Source organism: Balaenoptera musculus, chromosome 17 (genome assembly GCF_009873245.2).
Source record: "Balaenoptera musculus isolate JJ_BM4_2016_0621 chromosome 17, mBalMus1.pri.v3, whole genome shotgun sequence".
Taxonomy (NCBI): Eukaryota; Metazoa; Chordata; class Mammalia; order Artiodactyla; family Balaenopteridae; genus Balaenoptera; species Balaenoptera musculus.
This window is the reverse complement of record NC_045801.1, coordinates 18,817,630-18,837,645: the sequence shown is the minus strand read 5'-3', so window position 1 is coordinate 18,837,645 and position 20,016 is coordinate 18,817,630. Positions and strand designations below refer to the sequence as shown.

Genomic DNA, 20,016 nt, shown 5'->3' with positions numbered 1-20,016 from the left:
GCTTAGTTTATCACTGCTTGAATTAAAAAAAAAAAGCAAAGTGCCAAAATGTTTCACATTCCCTGACAAATCAGACAAAGTGAATAAGCTAGGGGTCAGGTTTGGAGAAAATAGTGGTAGACTACCTGGTTCTGAAGGCAAGTTAATACTCTAAACAAGTCGTGCTCCTGTCTCCTATTAACAGGAAGTCATATGTTGGTTCTAAGTAATAAAATATTCCATTGTGTTCCGATCAAAATTATATATAAAATGTAGATTAAAAAAAATATTTGGGATAATACTGGAGGCATCTTGGTAACTTGAATACCCCAGATCCAGGTCTGGAATCTAGGTTTTGCCAGTGGCTACCAGTATAATATTAGGCAATTCATTTCATCTCTTTATATATGAGTTTGCTCATATAAGCAAAATGATAATATCTGCCCCATCTACCTCTCAAGATTTTTATGAGAGTCAAGTGACAGTGCTTAAGAAATTTAAAACAAAAACAACATACAGATGCAAGGTTTTATTACACTGAATGGATGGATAAAGCCTTAATGATTTTTGAGGAAGGGAAAAATAAAATGTAAAGGCAGTAGACTCTGCAAGAAAAATGTAACATTACCTAAATATGATTCCTTTTATAAGTTTTTTTCAACAAGACTTGAAAACATTTTAAAGATGATTTAGAGAACCACGTTTTAGGAATAAAACTTAAGAAAGCAAATTTAGAAATTTGCTGAGAAAGATGGATAATTTTCAAACTGATGCTCTTTCATTTGCTTCATGGAATTTCAGCCTCAGAAAAAGAAATACCTGTCTAGACTTATATTCCTGTATTCTTTCTCTCCGGGAAAAAAATACTTTATGTTTTATCATATTGTTATCTTGCATTTTCATATTTCTTTCCCAATTACCTGTAAATTTTATAAAACTTGGTTTATATATAGAGATTTACCAACAGTAAAAATTACTAAAGATGGATGTGAATTCATTTTTGTTACATTAAATAAAGAGTTCACGAAAGTGTTTAAGTGTAGGAATGGGCAAAGGCTGGCTAATGGAAGCAAAAAAGTTATTCCAAGCATTTAAGACCTACTTGGGCAAGAGGAAAAGAAACAGATGGGAATATCAAAGTCTGCCTGTCTAAGATGAAGGTGCACTTGGAAATAAAAAAAAAATAATTTTGATCAAGAATGAAAAGCCAACATTTTTAATCATATCTTGCATGATACTGAAGAAGGTATGCTTAATTAAATTTGTACATGACCTGAAACTGAGGGGTTAACTAACACATTACATGACATAATCAACATCTCAAAAGATCTTAAAAGGCCAGAGATAGAATTTACATGGAGTTAACTTAAGGTACTGCAGTTGATTAGAATGCAACTAAAATACACAGCAAGGAGGATACATGGTTGAACAGCAGCATGTTTGAAAAAGACTTATGAGTTTTAGCTGATGGAGAAACTCGGTGTAGCACATAGTGATATGGCCTTGAAGGAAAGTTCTACTACAATAGAAGATTGCATAACTGAAAGATGGTGGAGTCACATTATACCAGAAAACCATTAAAACACAGCCAGGTGAGTGTATTTAGTTAAGAAAGATACTGATAAGCAGTGATTGCACTCAGAGAACAGTGACCAAGATATAATGGAGATAAGACATCTGAAGGGAAGCCATAAAAAGAACTTTGAAGGAACTACAGATGTTTAGTCTAGAGAAAAGACAGATCAGTGGGTACTTGCTGATCATTGTCTCAAAACTATCTGAAGGATGTCATGTGGAAGATATAATTTTACACTGTCCAAAAAAGGACTAAGACCATTCTGAAAGCTAGAGAAAAACAGATGATGACTCAATCGCATTGAGATCTTTCTAAAATTTAGACCACATCAAAGGCAGAATGAATGGGCTGCCTCATGAGCTAGGAGATTGCTATTATTCAGAGAGGCAGACCTATATATAACTTCAAAGGCATGTTGTGGAGATTTTAGGTATCTTCCAAACTTGGGATTTCACTCACCATTCTTTCAACATCTCATGTACTTTTAGAAGTTCAAGATGGTTCTGGAAACAGCAGTAAGATGAATTATAGGAAACAGAAAGAAAGAAGTGAGAAGACTGACTAAAAAATGAGAAGAATCTAGATCAGAGAGGTTATATGAAAAGCTTCCAGGAAAAACAAATACTCTCAGGTAATCATGAGTATTTGGTACAGTATTGCGGTTTTTTTGATTGAGTAGATCATACATGTGGCATGAACAAAATTGGTATTTTCTTAAATTTTGAAAAAACCTTTTTCTTTTAAATAAGACCAATAATATTCTTAAAGTAATATATATTCAACTGCCTATCTTCCCTGACAAAAGCATTATCTTACCCAGTATGTGAGGAGTACACTTTTTGTTCCCATTTGTTTCCAGAAAATGCAATGTGCCTTGTGTTCATTATGACAACATGATCTCCACAGTCACCTAGATTTTAAAAGAACAAAGAAAAAAAAAGATTTTATATGAAAATTCTTGACTTTAAGAAAAAGTGAGCTTGGTTTTTTATAAAGCTTATCAAAGTCCAAAAAACACATCAAAAAATATAAAGCAAGTCACAGTGCAACATCAGAATCATTGAATAGATTTATGTTTCTCTTTCACGTAACATCTAAGCACAGAAAGAGTTGGCTAGACAGTTGGAAAATCTCAACACTGGAAGGTAAAAGAGAATTCAATAAAGATGCCAATAACAATGACACATCTTTTAAAGGCAAACTACTGTTACTCCTATTTTCTCTGCCGATTAACAATTACACTTCATTAAAATGTACTATTAATAATTACACTTCACCACTTTTAAATATCTCATACAAATTTTCCCTTAAAAATAAAAGAGAAAATGAAAACAATACGCATATAGATGAAAAACGGTTTGTTTTACCAACAGGTAAATTGGAAACAAATGTAAAACATCACAATTGATTATTCTTTTCAAATTCAGAGAAAAGAATACTAGGATCTTATGCTTAATTACTAACCCAAGGTTTTTTCCAAACACATTTAACTAGTTAAATTTAAACTGCCACTAGCAACTATGAGTACACATATACTTGATGCAACAGATGATCTGAAAATCAAAATATATGTTTTGGATTAATTTTCCAGTGAAAAGTACCCCTAGGCCTGGCTGTTCATCTAAAAAAAAACCCTAAAAAGTCAACATGTAAGTTTTCACAAGTCACTGTACATGACAAAATCAAGTAGTCAGAAACATTTATTAAATGCCTATTCTACTAATAGAAAAACAAACTTCAAAAGATTCTTGAAGGTTATTTATTTGAAAAAAATCACCACTGAAAAAGTAAGTATAAATAAGTACAGTATCTCAAAAATGAAGATTACGTTATAAGAGTCTATGCAGAGCTTGAATTTGAATGACAGAATTTTCAGTGAGAAGTTCATAGTTTATATAAGACAAGGGTAAAGGAAAGAGGATAAAGCAGGTGAGTTTTCTTCACTAGAGTGTAAGGGAATCCAGGGGTGTGAAGGAAAGATCTGGGAATGGGAAGCTTGCTGTTAGCTGGTTGAAAAGGAAAGTTTGACTATTTGGCAAATTAAGTGACTAAAGTTCCCAAAAGTGACCCATGGTGGGCTACTAAGGCAGCTGGGCAAATGAACCTGAAGAACAAATGAAGAGGGTGAGAAGATACCTACACAGTCCCAAATAATGCCGAAATTATGTTAGCTTTCAACCGGACACTTAGAGTTGAAGAAGCTAAGGCTTGTTAAGATTAAGTGATTTGTCAAAGCTCACACCAAGGTATGTAACTCCCTGTTCAGGCTCTTTCTGTGACACCTATTTGGAGGAAAAATGGAATCTTTAACTTTCTAATAAACCTGAATTTATTTTTTAAATGTTGTTTAAGCTTTAAATATGCAAAAAGCATTTTGCGCCATTCAAAACACATTTTTACTTCAAAAAGGATCTTTCAAGGGACATTAGAAAGAATACCACAAATCAGGTGAAAATTGTGTTCTTTCAGCTCTAAGCTATGAACATCTAATCTGGGAAAAATTATTCTCCCTTAATAACTTATGCCAAATCTCTACTGTATTTAATAATTCTTAGAAGCACTTCTCCACTGTCTCTAATTAAAACCAACCAGCAATTAAATCTTTTTTACGTGCACTACTTATTAAAACAGAAGCCAATATTATGATTAAAGCCTAAAATCCTGGATATAGTGCAATCATTTCTATCTAAATTTCTGTTAATCCAAATAAATAGATATATGTCATTTTAAAATTTTAATTGAAACATTTTACGTTTTACAATATGCACCAAATACATATAAATTGGAACTCTACTGCCTGATCAAGAGATGGTGGAAGTTAATATCTTTCAAACTTAAAAACTTTTTTTTAAAAGTTAAAGTTTAGTAATAAGCAATTTTTAGAAAAAGGAATTGAGTTTATTTACAAAAATTTATCAACTTAGATTTCTGACCTTATTTGATTTCTTTTTATAATATTAGGTGCTAAATTAAATGGCCAAATAAAATTCAAACTAATTCAATCAAAGGGAAAACTCAAAGGTTTATGTCAGGGAATCTAAGGTCTCCTTCATCCAGTGCAACACTGCTTTTACATATTGGGTCTCCTTACAAGATTTGGTTTGAGAAACGTTTGAAAAATAGCTGTTCCAATTTAGTGATAAGCAACAAAGTTTGGCTTTGGCCTTTATGTTTGTTTCCAGCCTTGAAGGACAAATGTCTTGTTTGTTTCCAGCCTTGAAGGACAAATGTCCAAATGCCTACTTCAACATTTTTTTTAGCATCCCTGAACTTCTGCAGGGCTAATGTGACAGATGATCATGTAAGTTACCACAAAATCTACTGAGTGTAAAGACGTTGTGATAGGAACAAGGTGTGTTGTTCAAATTTATGATAATGTGTAAATATTCCTTCTAAAAGAGGCATGCATTCTAGATATAACCTGGAGCAAAAAGCTTCAGTGCTTTGTACAATGATATTCTAGGAGTGAGATGAAGAATAAATGTGTGATTAAGACTGTAAAATTTCGGGGGCTTCCCGGGGCTTCCCTGGTGGCGCAGTGGTTGAGAATCTGCCTGCTAATGCAGGGGACACGGGTTCGAGCCCTGGTCTGAGAAGATCCCACATGCTGCGGAGCAACTGGGCCCGTGAGCCACAATTACTGAGCCGGCGTGTCTGGAGCCTGTGCTCTGCAACAAGAGAGGCCACGCTAGTGAGAGGCCCACGCACCGCGATGAGGAGTGGCCCCCGCTCGCTGCAACTAGAGAAAGCCCTTGCGCAGAAACGAAGACCCAACACAGCCATAAATAAATGAATAAAAATTTTTTTAAAAAAAGACTGTAAAATTTAAACAATGCATAGTTAACATTTGAAATAGACTGACACAACTGAATAGTAAGAGAGAAAAATACATTAGCTGCGTAACTTTAAGAAGAGCATTCTAAACTTTTTTTTCTAACAAATCCTTAAAAGATTTAAATAAATAACGCAAGGCAGAATACCAGAGATTAGACTAGTGAATTGTTAGAATTGTTTGGTGTGCTAACATTCATAACATTAACCTTTAAGAACTGTGTGAAACTTTCGTTTGATTTCATTCCATGTGCACCAGAAGTATTTTAAGATGATCTAATAACTTTAGATAACGCTTAAGAAAGGTTTCCCTTTGCTTCTTTTAAATGCTCATATGGTTCTCCTCAACTGATTAATTTGTAGGCAGTGAAAAGAATGGAGTCCTCGTGAAGAATAAGGCACAATCCAAAAATCACCAAGTGGCCTTCCTTTTCCTGTATCAGTGAAAAGCAAACATGTTCAGAGAGCTCCCAAGTCTCCCATTCAGGAGGGCAGCTCTAATCAGAAGGAGAAGGGAGTGCCTATAAAATGGTTCAAATATTGTATATGTTATGTATCTGAACATACATACAGGTCCATGGACTTTGTGAGTTGCTGTGGCAAACCAACGTTCCATTTATTAGGTTATTTTTTTATGGAAACGGTGGTCTGGGTCAAGATCAAGATGATCTGGAGTTAGGAGAAGAATGCCTTCCTTTCACAAAATTTGAGAGAAGGTGGAATCAGTAGTAGCCACCTAATTCTTCTTAAAGTGTAGCACTTATCTGTCCACTGAATTAAAGTTCTGCTTCCTTACAAGCACGTCATTACTGCAAAAGTATTCCTTAAGTACTGATGAGCAAGCGTGCTGCTAGAACACCAGAGGAGCTTTTGTGGCTGCCTGTCGGGCCACCCTTCCCTGGTAATGGAGAATAGCTTTTCTATGAAATTAGACATTTACTTCTTAAAGACTGAATTGTATTTTTGTTTCACTATATTTAATATCTGGCTTTTATCAGCAAAACTTTGGACTTTTCATGTCCATAAGATGTCACTAAAATCAAAACAAACTGCACGCAATTTTCAATTTACAAATATGTTGTTTTAAGTTTTTTCTAACATATACTGGTTTAATCAGCATTTATTAAGTATGTTTCATGTGTTCATAATCACTGTAAACATGTTTATTTGAAAACTGACATACAATTTCCCAGAAAAACAATATGACAAACGATGGCCATATATACAGGAAGGGCTATAAAAGTTAATATTTAGGTGTGATAATGGCATTTGGGTTACACAGGAGAATATCTTTGTTCTTGGGCGACATATGCTGAAATATTTAGGGGGAGGTATAATGATATCTGTAATTTATTTTCAAATGATCAAGTAAAAATATGATAAAATATTAATAATTGTGTAATCTAGGTGGCTGGTATAGAGAAATTCACTGTACTACTCTTTGAACTTTTCTGAAAATGTGAAAATTTTTATAATAGAAGTTAGAAAGAAGTAAAGGACAAACAATTCCATGGAAAAATGGGAAAAAGAAATGCATAGACCTTTCACAAAATGGGAAATGATAAAAGGCCAATAAACAAATGAAAAGATTCTCAGCTTCATGTGCAATCAGGAAAATGCAAATTAAAACCACCAAGAAAGAGCATATCCCATTTACCAGAGTAGTCAACATTAAAAAGAACGACAATATCAATGTTACTGAGATGAGGAATAATGAAAACACCTGCATATAAAGACTAACTAGGTTCCCATTTTAAACCCAGTAATTCCTGTCCTACAGACAGACCTCAGAGAAACTCTTCCACATGTGCCCTGGGAAAAAGGTACAAGAATACTGATAGCAATGTTGTTTGTAACAGCAAAAAAGAGGAAAACAACCCAAATGCTGAGTGTATGGGTATTCATTTCACCACCATTATTATTAATTTTCTTTAAAATATTATCTATATTTATATATAGGTAGAGGAATACATCTCTATCCATCTAAATATATCTTTGTATATTTCATGTTTCAAAATAAAGTTAAAACTGTGATCAACTGCAAAAAATGCTGTTGACAGGTCAAGCAAGATGAAGAGTAAGAACTGATACTTGGATCTTACAGGGGGACAGGAAGTGCCTAGGAAAGTGAAGTCAATCACAACTACCTGTGATAAGCAGAAGGCTTTTAGCATGAAAGCAACTGTTTTGTTTTGTTTTGGAAAAAGGACACAGAAGAGCAAATCTATTAATTCAAAACAGTGAAAAGTAACTTTCCATGCCTAGCTAGCTAGCCCTACATATCTTTCTGGAGGAAAGGGTTTTTTCAAAGAGAGGGCAAGCTTATTTGCTCATTTTCAAAAACTCTATTGAAATGCATGTTGCCACATGAAGAAACATGTTTAAGAGTGAACATTTAATTTAAAGTCCAAATCAGGATATTAGGAGAGGGAAAGGAGGGGCTACTGATCATTTTGCTGGGGCAATGGCATAAAATGGGGTTGTCTTAGACAAAGTGGTCAATATGGTTTTCCTATGAAGAAGCCAAATTCATTTTAGTGCCCCAACAGGTTTTTTTTTAAATTTTATTTATTTATTTATTTTTGTTTGCGTTGGGTCTTCGTTGCTGTGTGCGGGCTTTCTCTAGTTGTCGTGAGCGGGGGCTGCTCTTCGTTGCGGTGCGCGGGCTTCTCATTGCGGTGGCTTCTCTTATTGCGGAACACGGGCTCTACGCACACGGGCTCAGTAGTTGTGGCTCGCGGGCTTCAGTAGTTGTGGCACACGTGCTCAGTAGTTGTGGCTCGGGGGCTCTAGAGCACAGGCTCAGTAGTTGTGGCGCACGGGCTTAGTTGCTCCCCGGCATGTGGGATCTTCCCAGACCAGGGCTCGAACTCATGTCCCCTGCATTGGCAGGCGGATTCTTAACCACTGCTTCACCAGGGATGTCCCGCCCCCAACAGGTTTTTATCAAGAATGGAATAAGGGATCCTCAGGAAAAAAGAGATCCTTAAAACAGCCCAGGGCTTCCCTGGTGGCACAGTGGTTAAGAATCTGCCAGCCAAGGTAAGGTACACCGGTTCGAGCCCTGGTCCGGGAAGATCCCACATGCCGCGGAGCAACTAAGCCCAGGCGCCACAACTACTGAGCCTGTGCTCTAGAGCCCGCGAGCCACAACTACTGAGCCCATGTGCCACAACTACTGAAGCCCACGTGCCTAGAGCCCGTGCTCCACAACAAGAGAAGCCACCGCAATGAGAAGCTCGCACACCGCAAGGAAGAGAAGCCCCCGCTCGCCACAGCTAGAGAAAGCCTGCGCGCAGCAACAAAGACCCAACGCAGCCAAAAATAAATAAATAAATAAATATTTTAAAAAAACAACAAAAAACAGCCCAGTCAAACATCTTCAAAATTCTATCCTGACATGAAAACTGTGATTACCAATAACAGGTCTAAAATGATACTCACTCAGTTGATGGTACATAGGTTTATGCAATCCTTGAAGTTTAACTGATGCCAGGGCAGCAAGTTTGCCAGGGGGCTGCATTTTCCCATCTAAGAGATACCAAACTCGAGCAAAAGTGGCCCATTGCTGGAAAAGACAGAAGAGGAAACAAAGAAAATTCTAATTAAATGGAAACAACTGAGTTTGCTATTATATACCATCACATGTAATCTACAGTTAACATCAATAATTATTATGAAAAAAGATCCTGTCACTTATTTTTTTGTTTTGTTCTCATTTCTATTTCTGGAAAAGGGGGATCTTTTCTCATTATTCTGCAAAGATTAACACAGTAATCTTTCCTGCCTGCTTTTCTATTAGCAATATGGATTATACTCTTTTAAAAACATTCCAAAGATATTATTTCCCTTTACATTATGACATATTTTTTGTGCCACATAGAATAGTATCTGGAGGGGTCATGAAAAGCTCTTATGAAAGTAGAAGTTGTTTATGAAGGTCTTCAAAAATATTTTGAGATTGGAAGTTACATTAACATTGAAAGATGAGTGGCCAATTACGAACTGAAGACTATTCAGGAGTTTAATTCCAAGGGAGAGTTCCATAGCAGAATGTAGCTGGAAAAGCATAGATGGATGATGTTGAATAAACTTAAATTTTAGAAAACTGCCTTAGATAGACATCTTAGGCTGCCTCAGGACTAAACCGCTGTCTTTGCAGTATCCATCACTGTCTTCAAACTCTAAGAAAATTACAGGCCAGAAAGATCTTGATCAGATGCTTTCTCTATGGATACACACAAGCAGCCAAACAAGGCTGGAAAAAGTACAACTAGGCTCGCTGGTTTTATCTTAAATTTAATTATCACAAATCTCAAATCAGCTTATAAAACTGCTTACCAAGCTGCTGTTTTCCTGTTCTCATTTTTCTAGTCTCTACCCCATTCCCCTTTTACATCTTTTGTCAAGTTTATTTCATATATTTTGATGCCATTGTAAATGGTATTGTATTTTTCATTTAAATTTCTGATTGTTGCTAGTATATAGAAATACACTACATTTTTGTATTTTGGTCTTGTATCCTGCAACCTTGCTAAACTCAATTATCAGTTCTAGTAAATTTTTGTAAATTCCATTTTTTACACAGATGATCATGTCCTTTGCAAATAAAGAGCTTCTAGCCCATATACTTTCCATACCTCTCTCAGTTTATGAACTAAAAAAAAAAAAAAAAAAAATTCAATTCAATTGTCTACAGGACAATCTTGTTTCTTCAATAAACTGTAAGAAAAAAAGACAGGAAAAGGAAACTATTATTGAGAGAGACATTAAAAAAATAGCAACTTATTGCTACTTTGGATCCTAATCCAAAGGAAGAAACTAAAAATATTATGTATTTATATAATATACATGATATGTGTGAGAAAATTGGAAACTTGAACACATACTGGATATCTGATGATACTAAGGAATTGCTGTTAAATTTCCATTTAGCTTTGATAAATGGTAATGGAATTTTTTAAAAAATCCTTATCTTGTAAAGAACATATTGAAATATTTACTGATGAAATAATATGAGTCTGAGGTTTACCTCAAATTCATAAGTAAGAAAGGAAATGAATGGGGGTACAGATTAAATGATATTGGCTGTGAGACTTTTGAAATTGGGTGATATCTACTTTTGTGTATGATTAAAATTATCCATAAAAACAAACAAACTCCTGACCTCCCTTCCCTACCAGCAACTGCCTCATTTCTTTCCTCTTCTTTGTAGCAAACTCTTGCAAAGAGTTGTCTTTGATTTGTCTCTCCTCATTCTCTCTTCAACCTACTCCACCCTGGCTTTTATCTTCCCACACCATCACCAGCACACTACTGCCTGCCAAGTTTACCATGACCTTCACATTACTAAATCCATTGGTCAATTCTGTCTTTGACACAGTTGATCATTCCCCTCTCCTGGGTATTCCTTCTTCACTTGATTTCCAGGACACCACCCTCTATTGCTTTGTTTTGTTTTGTTTTCCTATCATGCTAGTTCTCTCTTTCTCTTGCCTCTGAAATGTTGAAATGTTCCAGAACTGTTCTTGGCAAGCTAGTCAAGAAGACCCGATGCAGCCAAAAATAAATAAATAAATTTTAAAAACAAACAAACAAACAAAAAACACTCTCAGATAGAGGCCAAGAAAAGGAAGAAGAAGAAAAAAAAAAAAAGAAAAGGAAGAAAAAAAGAGGGTAACTAACAAAGATGTAAATACATGGATCTGTATAATGCCAATAGAAACCAAACGAGAAAAGATTTTTACAAAGTAAAAACGAAAAAAACCTGTTGGGGCACTAAAATGAACTTGGCTTCTTCACAGGAAAACCATATTGACCACTTTGTCTAAGACAACCCCATTTTATGCCATTGCCCCAGCAAAATGATCAGTAGCCCCTCCTTTCCCTCTCCTAATATCCTGATTTGGACTTTAAATCCTATCTACTCTTTACACATTTCCACACAGACTTCTTCCAGACCCATAACTTTAAATGCCATCTGTATGTTTATGATTCCCTAATTTACATCTCCAGCCTGGACCTCTTTCCTGAACTCTACACTTGCATTCAATTGCCCACCTGGCATATACACTACAGTGCTTCTTAAACCATATGTAGCAGAATACTAGTTTTTCCCCAGTCCATTGCAGACCAATACCTGATAGAAAAAAAAAAAAAAAAACCTTTGATAAAACAATTAAAATACTGCCACAATGTCAAATTGCTACAGTTTTTTAATGTTTAATTTTACTTTCTGTATTTTCCTCATTAGGGACAGGTAACAAACAGTCCAAGGAAGGAATCACACTTGGAGCGGGACTAGACTAAGAGGCAGCTTAGACCAACTCCTGCTCTTCCTCCTGAAACCTGCTTCAATCTCAGCCTTGCCTATCTCAGTTGATGGAACGTTCTTCCGGTTGTTAAAACAAAAAACCTTGGAATAATTCTTGTTTTTTCTTTTGCTGTCGGCGCACATACAGTCCTTCAGGAAATCCTGTTGGCTCCACCTTCAAACGGAACGTGACCACTTTTCAACTCTACACAGTTACTAAGTCTGGTTTGTGCCACCATCATGTCTAGCCTGGATTATTTCAATAGCCTCCAAACAGATTCTTTGCTTCTCTTCTCCACCAATCCCCATCTCTACACAGTCTATTCTCAACTCAGCAGTCGGAGTGCTCCTTTTAACACTTAAGCGAGATATGTTACTCCCCTTATTTTGTTCAGTAAATCAAACGCTTACAATAGTCTACAATGCCCTATATGATCCAGCTTATTACCTCTCTGACCTTCCCTCCTTCTTCCCGAGGGGGGTAAAAAGAAACACGAAAAGGGTTGACTGAAAAGGGGAGGGTAGGAGTACCAAGAAAACGACAGCAAGTGGTGGTCAGAATCACCACCCTTTGTGCTTCACCGAAGCATTTCCGGGCCCAAGGACCCGGCTTCCCATCCTACTCAGCTTCACTAAATCCGACCTCCTTCTGCCAGCGTAATGAATCCCATCGAGCTGCAAGAGTTCGATCTCACCTGGGGCGCCCTAGAAAAACTCGACATGTTTCCCCAGTACCAGGACAGTCCTTTTTCCAGGATCCAAGACCTGTCCCCCAGCATCACGGGCCCGGCGGGAAACGCATGTAGCCGAGTATAACAGATCCTAGAAAAGCCAGCACTCGTCTGCTTCTCTGCTTTTCCTGCATCTCCTGCAATCTTCCCACCGTAGCAGTTTCGTCATGAAGCGAGGAAATGATCTAGTTATTGAGAGAATAACCCCCGAAAATAATTCGCTTGCTGGAAAAGCTGCGGAAAACCAATGGAGGACACACAGTTTCCAGCCGACCTAAGTAGAAGGAACCGGAAGTGCGTCAGTAGCGCGGGGCTGTTTGGATGTGGAAGCCGAGAGCTGAAACGGGGTCTCAGCCCTGAGAGATGGATCGGTACCTACTCCTAGTGATCTGGGAGGAAGAAAAAGTCCCGTCGGCGGCGGGTGCGGTGGCGGAGCATGGGCCAGGGGCTTCGTCCGCTGAGGGTACCGAGAAACAGCCAGGTAAGCGCTGGGCTGAGAAAGAGCGGGAACGGCTTGCAGGGAGGAGAAAAAAATTGTGATCAAGTTCTGCTGCTGTGACTCTATCTGGGATCGACCTGGTAAGGGTTGAAAAAAATATTATCTCCGTAGAAAAATAGGGACAAAATTGTGGATGCAAGATTCCAGCGCTCAGAAGTTTCCGACACAGTAAATATTTAACTGAATAAATTCCCTACGCCTTGGAAGTGGAATTTCTGTTCTTTGGACATATATGCATTCAATAGGTAGTTCTGCCTCCTGTGTTCCAAATGCAGGTAATACAGAAAGGAACAAGATGGAAAAGGGTCTTACTCTCCTAGAGTTTACATCCTAACGGGAGGACACATTCCACACATAAACTAAGTTAAAAAACAAATTATAAATTTAAGACAATTACGACCGTTTGAGAATGCACTGCTTTTTGGTGCTCCTGTCTAGAATCTGTATTGCATTTTATTTAGCTTGTTTTGATAGATCGGCATTTTGAGGAGGAAATGTATGTGGTTGTGTACAGAGTATTGTAACAGGATTTTCCTTCTCCGTTTAAAATTATTCTTTTGGGGGAAGTTTGGATTTGTGTTAACTGGCAGGCATGTGCAAACCGGGAGCTTTACCTATTTTCTGTGCTTGCTTTAGATTTATTATATCAAAACTTGAACAGAGTGTAGTTCTTTTATGTACAATATAGTGTACTTGAGAATCTCTGATGGTGAAACTGGAATAGGTCTACATTATGTAACTCTTGAACCCAGTTGAGTTAGTTTTTTTCTTTTTCAGACTTAAGAGCAGCAAATGTTTATCAGCTCCTGAAAAGAAGCATTAATGCTTCAATTAATCCGGAAGATAGTACCTTCCCTGGTAAGTAAAACATAAACCCCTCTTTTCACTGGCACAGCATTTGTACTGGAAATAAATTTAATTAATCTGGTCACATGGGAGTCCAAGAAACACTTGTTGACTGTGTACAAGTCATTGGGATAGGGAAGCAATGAAAGAAATACAAAACGGAAAAGATGCTATCCCTCTCTTCCTGATGCTTGGATGTCATAAAGTTGTTATGAAAATTATTTTAGGGTCTCAGCTTGAGTTTTGTTCCCTTTATGAGATTTTCTTGCCCATCTTTAGCTCCATATAAGATAGAGTAATGTGACATTATAAGGAGTATCTGTGATTTTGTCGTGAGTACAAATACATTATTAATGCTTATACCCATTTCCTTACCTTTTATTTTTCCATCCTTACCTCTTACTGATTCTCTTAAAAGCACTTCATAATTGTTAAACTCAGTAATCTTTTCTCCATTCTTATCGCTTTAACTTTTTCAAAGTATTTGACTTTTTTGAACACTCTTTACTTTGTAAAACTCCTTTCTCCTTTGGTTTCTATTGGCATTATACAGATCCATGTATTTACATCTTTGTTAGTTATCCTCTTTTTTTCTTCCTTTTCTTGGCCTCTATCTGAGAGTGTCTTTCAGAGGCTCAGAAAAAAGGAGATATCAAAACAGGTCTAAAAGATGAAGGAAGTTTCTGGAGATGTCAGGGAGAGTGTGCTTGTTTTGATACCTTTATAGTTCTCATGACTGTACAATCTGTTCCTTTCTCTTTCATCAGAGAACCTGTCTCTTGGGTTTCAACTGTCACCTTTGGGAAATTATTTCTAATATCTATATGCTACCTTAGCCAGTTTGCCAAGTCCTGGTAATACTCATTAATTTTTCAAGTTGGTATAATTTAAGTCAGTACTACTAGTATTGCAAGAAAGATTTTGATGGAATATGACATGTTCAATTAAGAACATGTGATTAGTTGCCTGTAAGATTGCAAAGTGAAAATATTTTGTAAAAGTTGGATACATGTGTCTGGAACTCCAAAGGAGAGTGAAGCTGGAGAAACAGATTATAGAATCATCAACATATAGATGTCAGTTCAAGCCATGAAAAAGGATGGGTTTTGGATAGTGAAAATAGCAGAAAATCTTGAAATGAATCCCAGTATGTAAAGGAGCTGAACACCAGTTTTTAAAGGAATGAGAAGGAGGAGTGGGAAAGATAGGTTCCACAGAAAGCAAGTGTTTTCAGGAGAAAGTAGTCAAATGTGTCATTTTCGATTCCTTTCTTAATCTTATGTTGAGAGGTCAAGTACCAATAGGACTAAAAACTGTTAGATTTAGAAACAGGTTAGTCATTGGTGACTTTGGTGAGTGTAGTTTCAGTGGCATGTTGGAGACAAAAGAACAGATTAAATTGGATTAGGAGGGGAATAGAAAAGGTAAACAGGAAATAGAGACAGTCAAGTGTAGATAGTGCTTTTAGAAAGTTTATCTTCCTGAAGAGTAAAGAGATATAGTAGTAACTGGAAAAGGGAGGTGAATTTAAAAGTGATTAAAAAAGATAATTTGAAAAATACTTGTGCATATTTAAATGCTAATGGGAAGGAAATGACAGAGAAGGAGAGATTGAAGATGCAAGCAAGTCAGTGGCCTGGGGTCCCGGCAGAAGTCTGAGGGATAACCTTGATCGGAAGGCTAGTGCCTCTTACATGTTAACAGGGAAGAAGGAGGAAAGACCTAATGGGAATGCAGGAAGGGCAATATGTTTGCTGACAGGATGTTATGGGAGTTACAACGGCTTCTATGTTCTTTATTTTTTTATTTTTAATTTTTTAAATAAATTTATTTATTTATTTTTGGCTATGTTGGGTCTTCGTTGCTGTGCATGCTCTTTCTCTAGTCGCGGTGAGCAGGGCTACTCTTCGTTGTGGTGCACGGGCTTCTCATTGCGGTGGCTTCTCTTGTTGCGGAGCACGGGCTCTAGGCGCGTAGGCTTCAGTAGTTGCACCACGTGGGCTCAGTAGTTGTGGCAGAGGGGCCCTAGAGTTTGCGGGCTTCAGTAGTTATGGCACGTGTGCTCAGTAGCTGTGGCTCGTGGGCTCTACAGCACAGGCTCAGTAGTTGTGGTGCACGGGCTTAGTTGCTCCGCGGCATGTGGGATCTTCCCGGACCAGGGCTCGAACCCGTGTCCCCTGCATTGACAGGCGTATTCTTAACCACTGTACCAGCAGGGAAGCCCGGCTTCTATTTTCTTAAGGAAGTAGGAGGTAAAGTCTTCTGAGATTTTGGCAGAAATTGGTAATAGGCACTTAGCATCATTCTTAGCTTCCATGAGTTCAACTCAGTTGTCACATTTCTCCTTCTCCCTCCTTTGAATACAATTTCTGTACGTAGCTCTAAATTCTTCATTGCTCTTCTGATTCGCACCCTGGGGTGACCCTTAATTTTGTATCTTCATGTAATATTCCAGTCTCCAAGAAGAGCATCTTCTCTGTCTCTAGGCTGAAGTTACTCTTTAACTCCTCTGTTTGGCAAGGCTGAACCAAACCTTCATGGTCTTTGAGGAGGGAACCATTTTCCTTAAAATGACTTACACAGCTTTGTATTACTCAAGAGTAATCGAGTGGGTGTATTTTTCAACATCTTTATAGTAGATTTTAGTGTTTGACATGATGATTAATATAATGATGTAGATTTTGAATTGTGATGAACTAAAGCAGAGTATTCATAGCGAGTGAATAATTTTGCTCTTTAGGCAGATTCTCCTGTTTGAATTTTTAGCAGAGATTTTTAAAGATCCATATTTTATATATATATATATATATATTAAAATTACATAACTCTCTAAGTATATATGCTATAACATCTGCTTATTTGTGGTATGCCTTTCTTCTAATAAGTATGATTTTTTTTTTTTTTTTTAATAAGTATGATTTTGTTTTCAAGGCTGTTTGGTAGGCGGTATACCAGGTTCCAGGAAGTGGTTCTTTGCAGTGCAGGCAATATGTGGATTTTATCAGGTAATATAAGTAAGAAAATAGTCACTAGTGAATGTCTTTGTTAATATAAATAATTCCATGAACGCATTATTTAATGCAATCTTTTGATATATTAGTTTTGTAGTTCTGACTGGGAAGAGATACATTTTGGTGTGGAAAAAGATGAAATTGAAGATGTTCTTCAAAGAAATATCGAAGAATGTTTGAGTGCTGTTGAGTGTTTTGAAGAAGAAGATAGTAATAGCAGGGAATCATTATCCTTGGCTGAGTATGCTTATGTACTTTCTATCATGTCTTTAAAATATTTGACATTAGATAGTATTTTAGCCGTGAGAGTGAAGATTTGATATGTTAGCAGCTATAGTGAGGGAATTTTACATAATTCAAATTTTCAACTCTTTGTTTCGGAAGACAGGCTATTTGGGCCTTTTATTTGAATAAAATTCTTTAAAATGCACAAATTAGTATCTGAAAATGTTTAGCTTCTTAAGCTTGCATAATTGCAGGAATCATAAAAAGTGATATTTTTATTAATATGTCACTTTCTTGAAGCAAACTTCTGCCTGATGTTATATTTCAAGAGCTTGAATAGAAACTTTATTTAAGGTTAATAACTGGCATTCAAACCACAGTATCTTTTTCATTTTGCTGTTTGAGACTGAAATATATGATTTCTTCAATTCATGTGTATCTTCAGCATTTCAGGCACCTTTAAAATCCATAGTTTCTGAGGTGTATGTAGATGATTGAATTCACTTTTAGGTTTTTTGAATTGTGGTACAATATATAAGATGACCCAGGTGATGTGAGTTTTGATAATTTTTTTTTCTTCATGAAATATACCATCTCTGAACCATAATTCATTCTTGTCATTTCAGTCTTCTGTAATACTTCATTACAAAAAACTTCTTTGTTTATTTTAATATTCAAATATTATACTTCTATAAATTGCTGCAGATTTTCAAATTGTGTTTTCCTGTTTTCAAATCATATTTGTTTATACTGATTAATGAGGGGAGACATTGTAGAACCATAGAAAGGGCATTGTAACAGAGGCTAGTAGAAGTGGTCTCTAATTATATAATCTTGGGCCAGTCACTTAACTTCTCTGGTGCTTTATTTTCTCATCTTTAAAGTGTTGAGATCCTTTTAGATGATTTCTAAGATGCCTTCTAGCCTTAGGGCTCTTACCATTCCATACGTTTTCTCACCACTATTAGAAGATGGCAAGTATAAAAGTGATTATTTCTAGTAAGTGACCTAATAATTATTTCCACAAGAGGGAGCTTGAAAACTATACTTTACCGTAAGGCACCTTAAGTTTTTTTAGACAATGGTGAGTTTATAATAAAGGATTTAAATACCTTTATGTTATATAATAAACTATCTTGAGAAAAAAAATTCATCATATGGGTAAAACAAATAGATTTTAAAGAATTGGAGGAGAGTATCATATTTTCCTGTCAGGGCTGTTATGTGCCATTCAGAGAAAAGCAGTAGCCTTCTTTATTAAATACTTAGTAATACCCTACTTTTAAGGTTCATAAAAATGGTCTATTAGTTATGATTTATATTTAATATACTAGATATAATTTAGGGAGGGCTTTTTTCCCCTTTTTTGTTAATGTTGTTTGTTTGTTTTCGGGGTGTGGCTAAGAACTTGGGCTCAGGGTTTGAATCCTAACTTCCACACCTACAGCGTATGTGGACTTTTGGTGAATTATTTAAAGTGAGGATAAAAATAGTATTATAGTAGTGCCTCATGGGATTGTCATGAGGATCAAATGAGATAATGCTGAATGCTAAGTATTTAATAGTGTCTGGCACATAGATCCATTTAATTAATATTACCTATTATGATTATATGTAATGTGTGTATATATATATTTTCCTAACCTACTGTTTTATTTTAGCCTATATGAAGAATCTGCGGAAAATTTGCATCAGTTATCAGACAAACTTCCTGCTCCTGGTAATATTTTATGACTACTTTCAATAATTTGTACCTTATCTTACACTTTCTGTGAATGAGTGATAAATTCATTCTTTATGCTCGTGTTCTCACTTCTAATTTTGAAATGAAAAATTAAAAATAATTTTCTATATGAATTTGTTAAAAAACATACTCTACTACTTTAGTAAAGTACCTTGTTGAGACATCACAATCTTGTTAATTGTTTTCATTTACTTAGACAAAAATTAGAACTTAAGAAATTACTCATCTGTTTCCTTCTTCAGTTATTACTGAAGAAGCAGCTCTGCACTGTATATACCATTGTTTTCCACAATGTTCTGTAGAACTCTACTCCCATGAGCAACTCCTGGAAAAAGAAGTTCTTTAACCTAGATCATTTGGATAACATACTTTTATGGTGTGAAGTCACTATACATATTATCAAATAGAAAGTCATGCAGTAAAAGAAGCCCTTGACTCAGCATTTTTTTACACAATCCATTTTTTTTCCTATAATAGAAAGCATATTTTATGAAATACTGCATCATACTATTCTTAAAACTGTATTTTGTCTTAAATTAATCTTTCTTTGTGTGAATCAAGTAGCTGATTCATCTAAAGCTTGGTAACGCTTTGGCATCCACAAATACTTTTGAATACTTTTCTGAATATTTTTATTATTGGAGGTCATTTATTGACCTCCAATAGTTGTTGAAGATAGTTGCAGATAGTTGTTGTATCTATTATATGTCAGGCGTTGTACTAGGAGCTGAGTATACAGTGATGAGTAAAGCATATGTGATTATCATAAAGGACTTTATAGCTCACAGTCTAATACTTATATTCAAGATTATATTTTAGTATAAAAGATCCTATATGGAAGATAACTGAATACATTGATAAACAAACATGTCAAATTTTTATATGAAGTTCAAAATATGGAATGTACAGTTGCTATTTTGGCAAATTGGAATACTTTCATTGTCAAACTTTTATTTGGTTTCTGTTTCATTTTGATTTTTCTGGTCCTTCAGTAAAATTTATCATTTATAAAATTTAAAGTTTCATGAAGTTAACCTTCTTTCTCAGGAACCAATGATGTTGTCAGTATAATTGAGTTTTCTGAGTGTTTTATTGTTCTTTAAAAAGAGAAATAATTTATTTGAACATTACAGTTTTACACTAATTCATTCCCTTTTGTATAACAAAATTAAGTATAGAAGAACATAATGAATTGCACAGGTTTTTTTCCCTCTGTTCAGTAAAACAATAGCATTGATGATCTCAAGAGCAATGTATAATT

The 20,016-nt window shown here is 35.9% G+C and overlaps 2 protein-coding genes across 5 annotated transcripts in view; one reads left to right on the top strand and one right to left on the bottom strand.

Annotated features, from left to right (window-relative positions):
• The window catches only part of MRPL13 (mitochondrial ribosomal protein L13), a 37,311-nt gene extending 24,676 nt beyond the window's left edge, over positions 1 to 12,635 (bottom strand). The window contains exons 1-3 of one of the 2 annotated variants that reach the window (XM_036830376.1): positions 12,395 to 12,635; positions 8,831 to 8,954; positions 2,372 to 2,465 (exon numbers count right to left, since the gene is read on the bottom strand). In XM_036830376.1, coding sequence (XP_036686271.1) covers positions 2,372 to 2,465; positions 8,831 to 8,954; positions 12,395 to 12,478 — 302 coding nt within the window. In that variant the 5' untranslated portion in view covers positions 12,479 to 12,635. The remainder of the gene's footprint in view (positions 1 to 2,371; positions 2,466 to 8,830; positions 8,955 to 12,394) is intronic. The other variant, XM_036830375.1, reaches the window with a different exon arrangement.
• Positions 12,636 to 12,736: 101 nt separating this feature from the next.
• Positions 12,737 to 20,016, top strand: part of LOC118883851 (MDM2 binding protein) — a 67,273-nt gene continuing 59,993 nt past the window's right edge. For all 3 annotated transcript variants that reach the window (XM_036831008.1, XM_036831009.1, XM_036831007.1), the window contains exons 1-5: positions 12,737 to 12,911; positions 13,707 to 13,787; positions 16,707 to 16,780; positions 16,876 to 17,027; positions 18,673 to 18,731. In XM_036831008.1, coding sequence (XP_036686903.1) covers positions 12,794 to 12,911; positions 13,707 to 13,787; positions 16,707 to 16,780; positions 16,876 to 17,027; positions 18,673 to 18,731 — 484 coding nt within the window. In that variant the 5' untranslated portion in view covers positions 12,737 to 12,793. The remainder of the gene's footprint in view (positions 12,912 to 13,706; positions 13,788 to 16,706; positions 16,781 to 16,875; positions 17,028 to 18,672; positions 18,732 to 20,016) is intronic.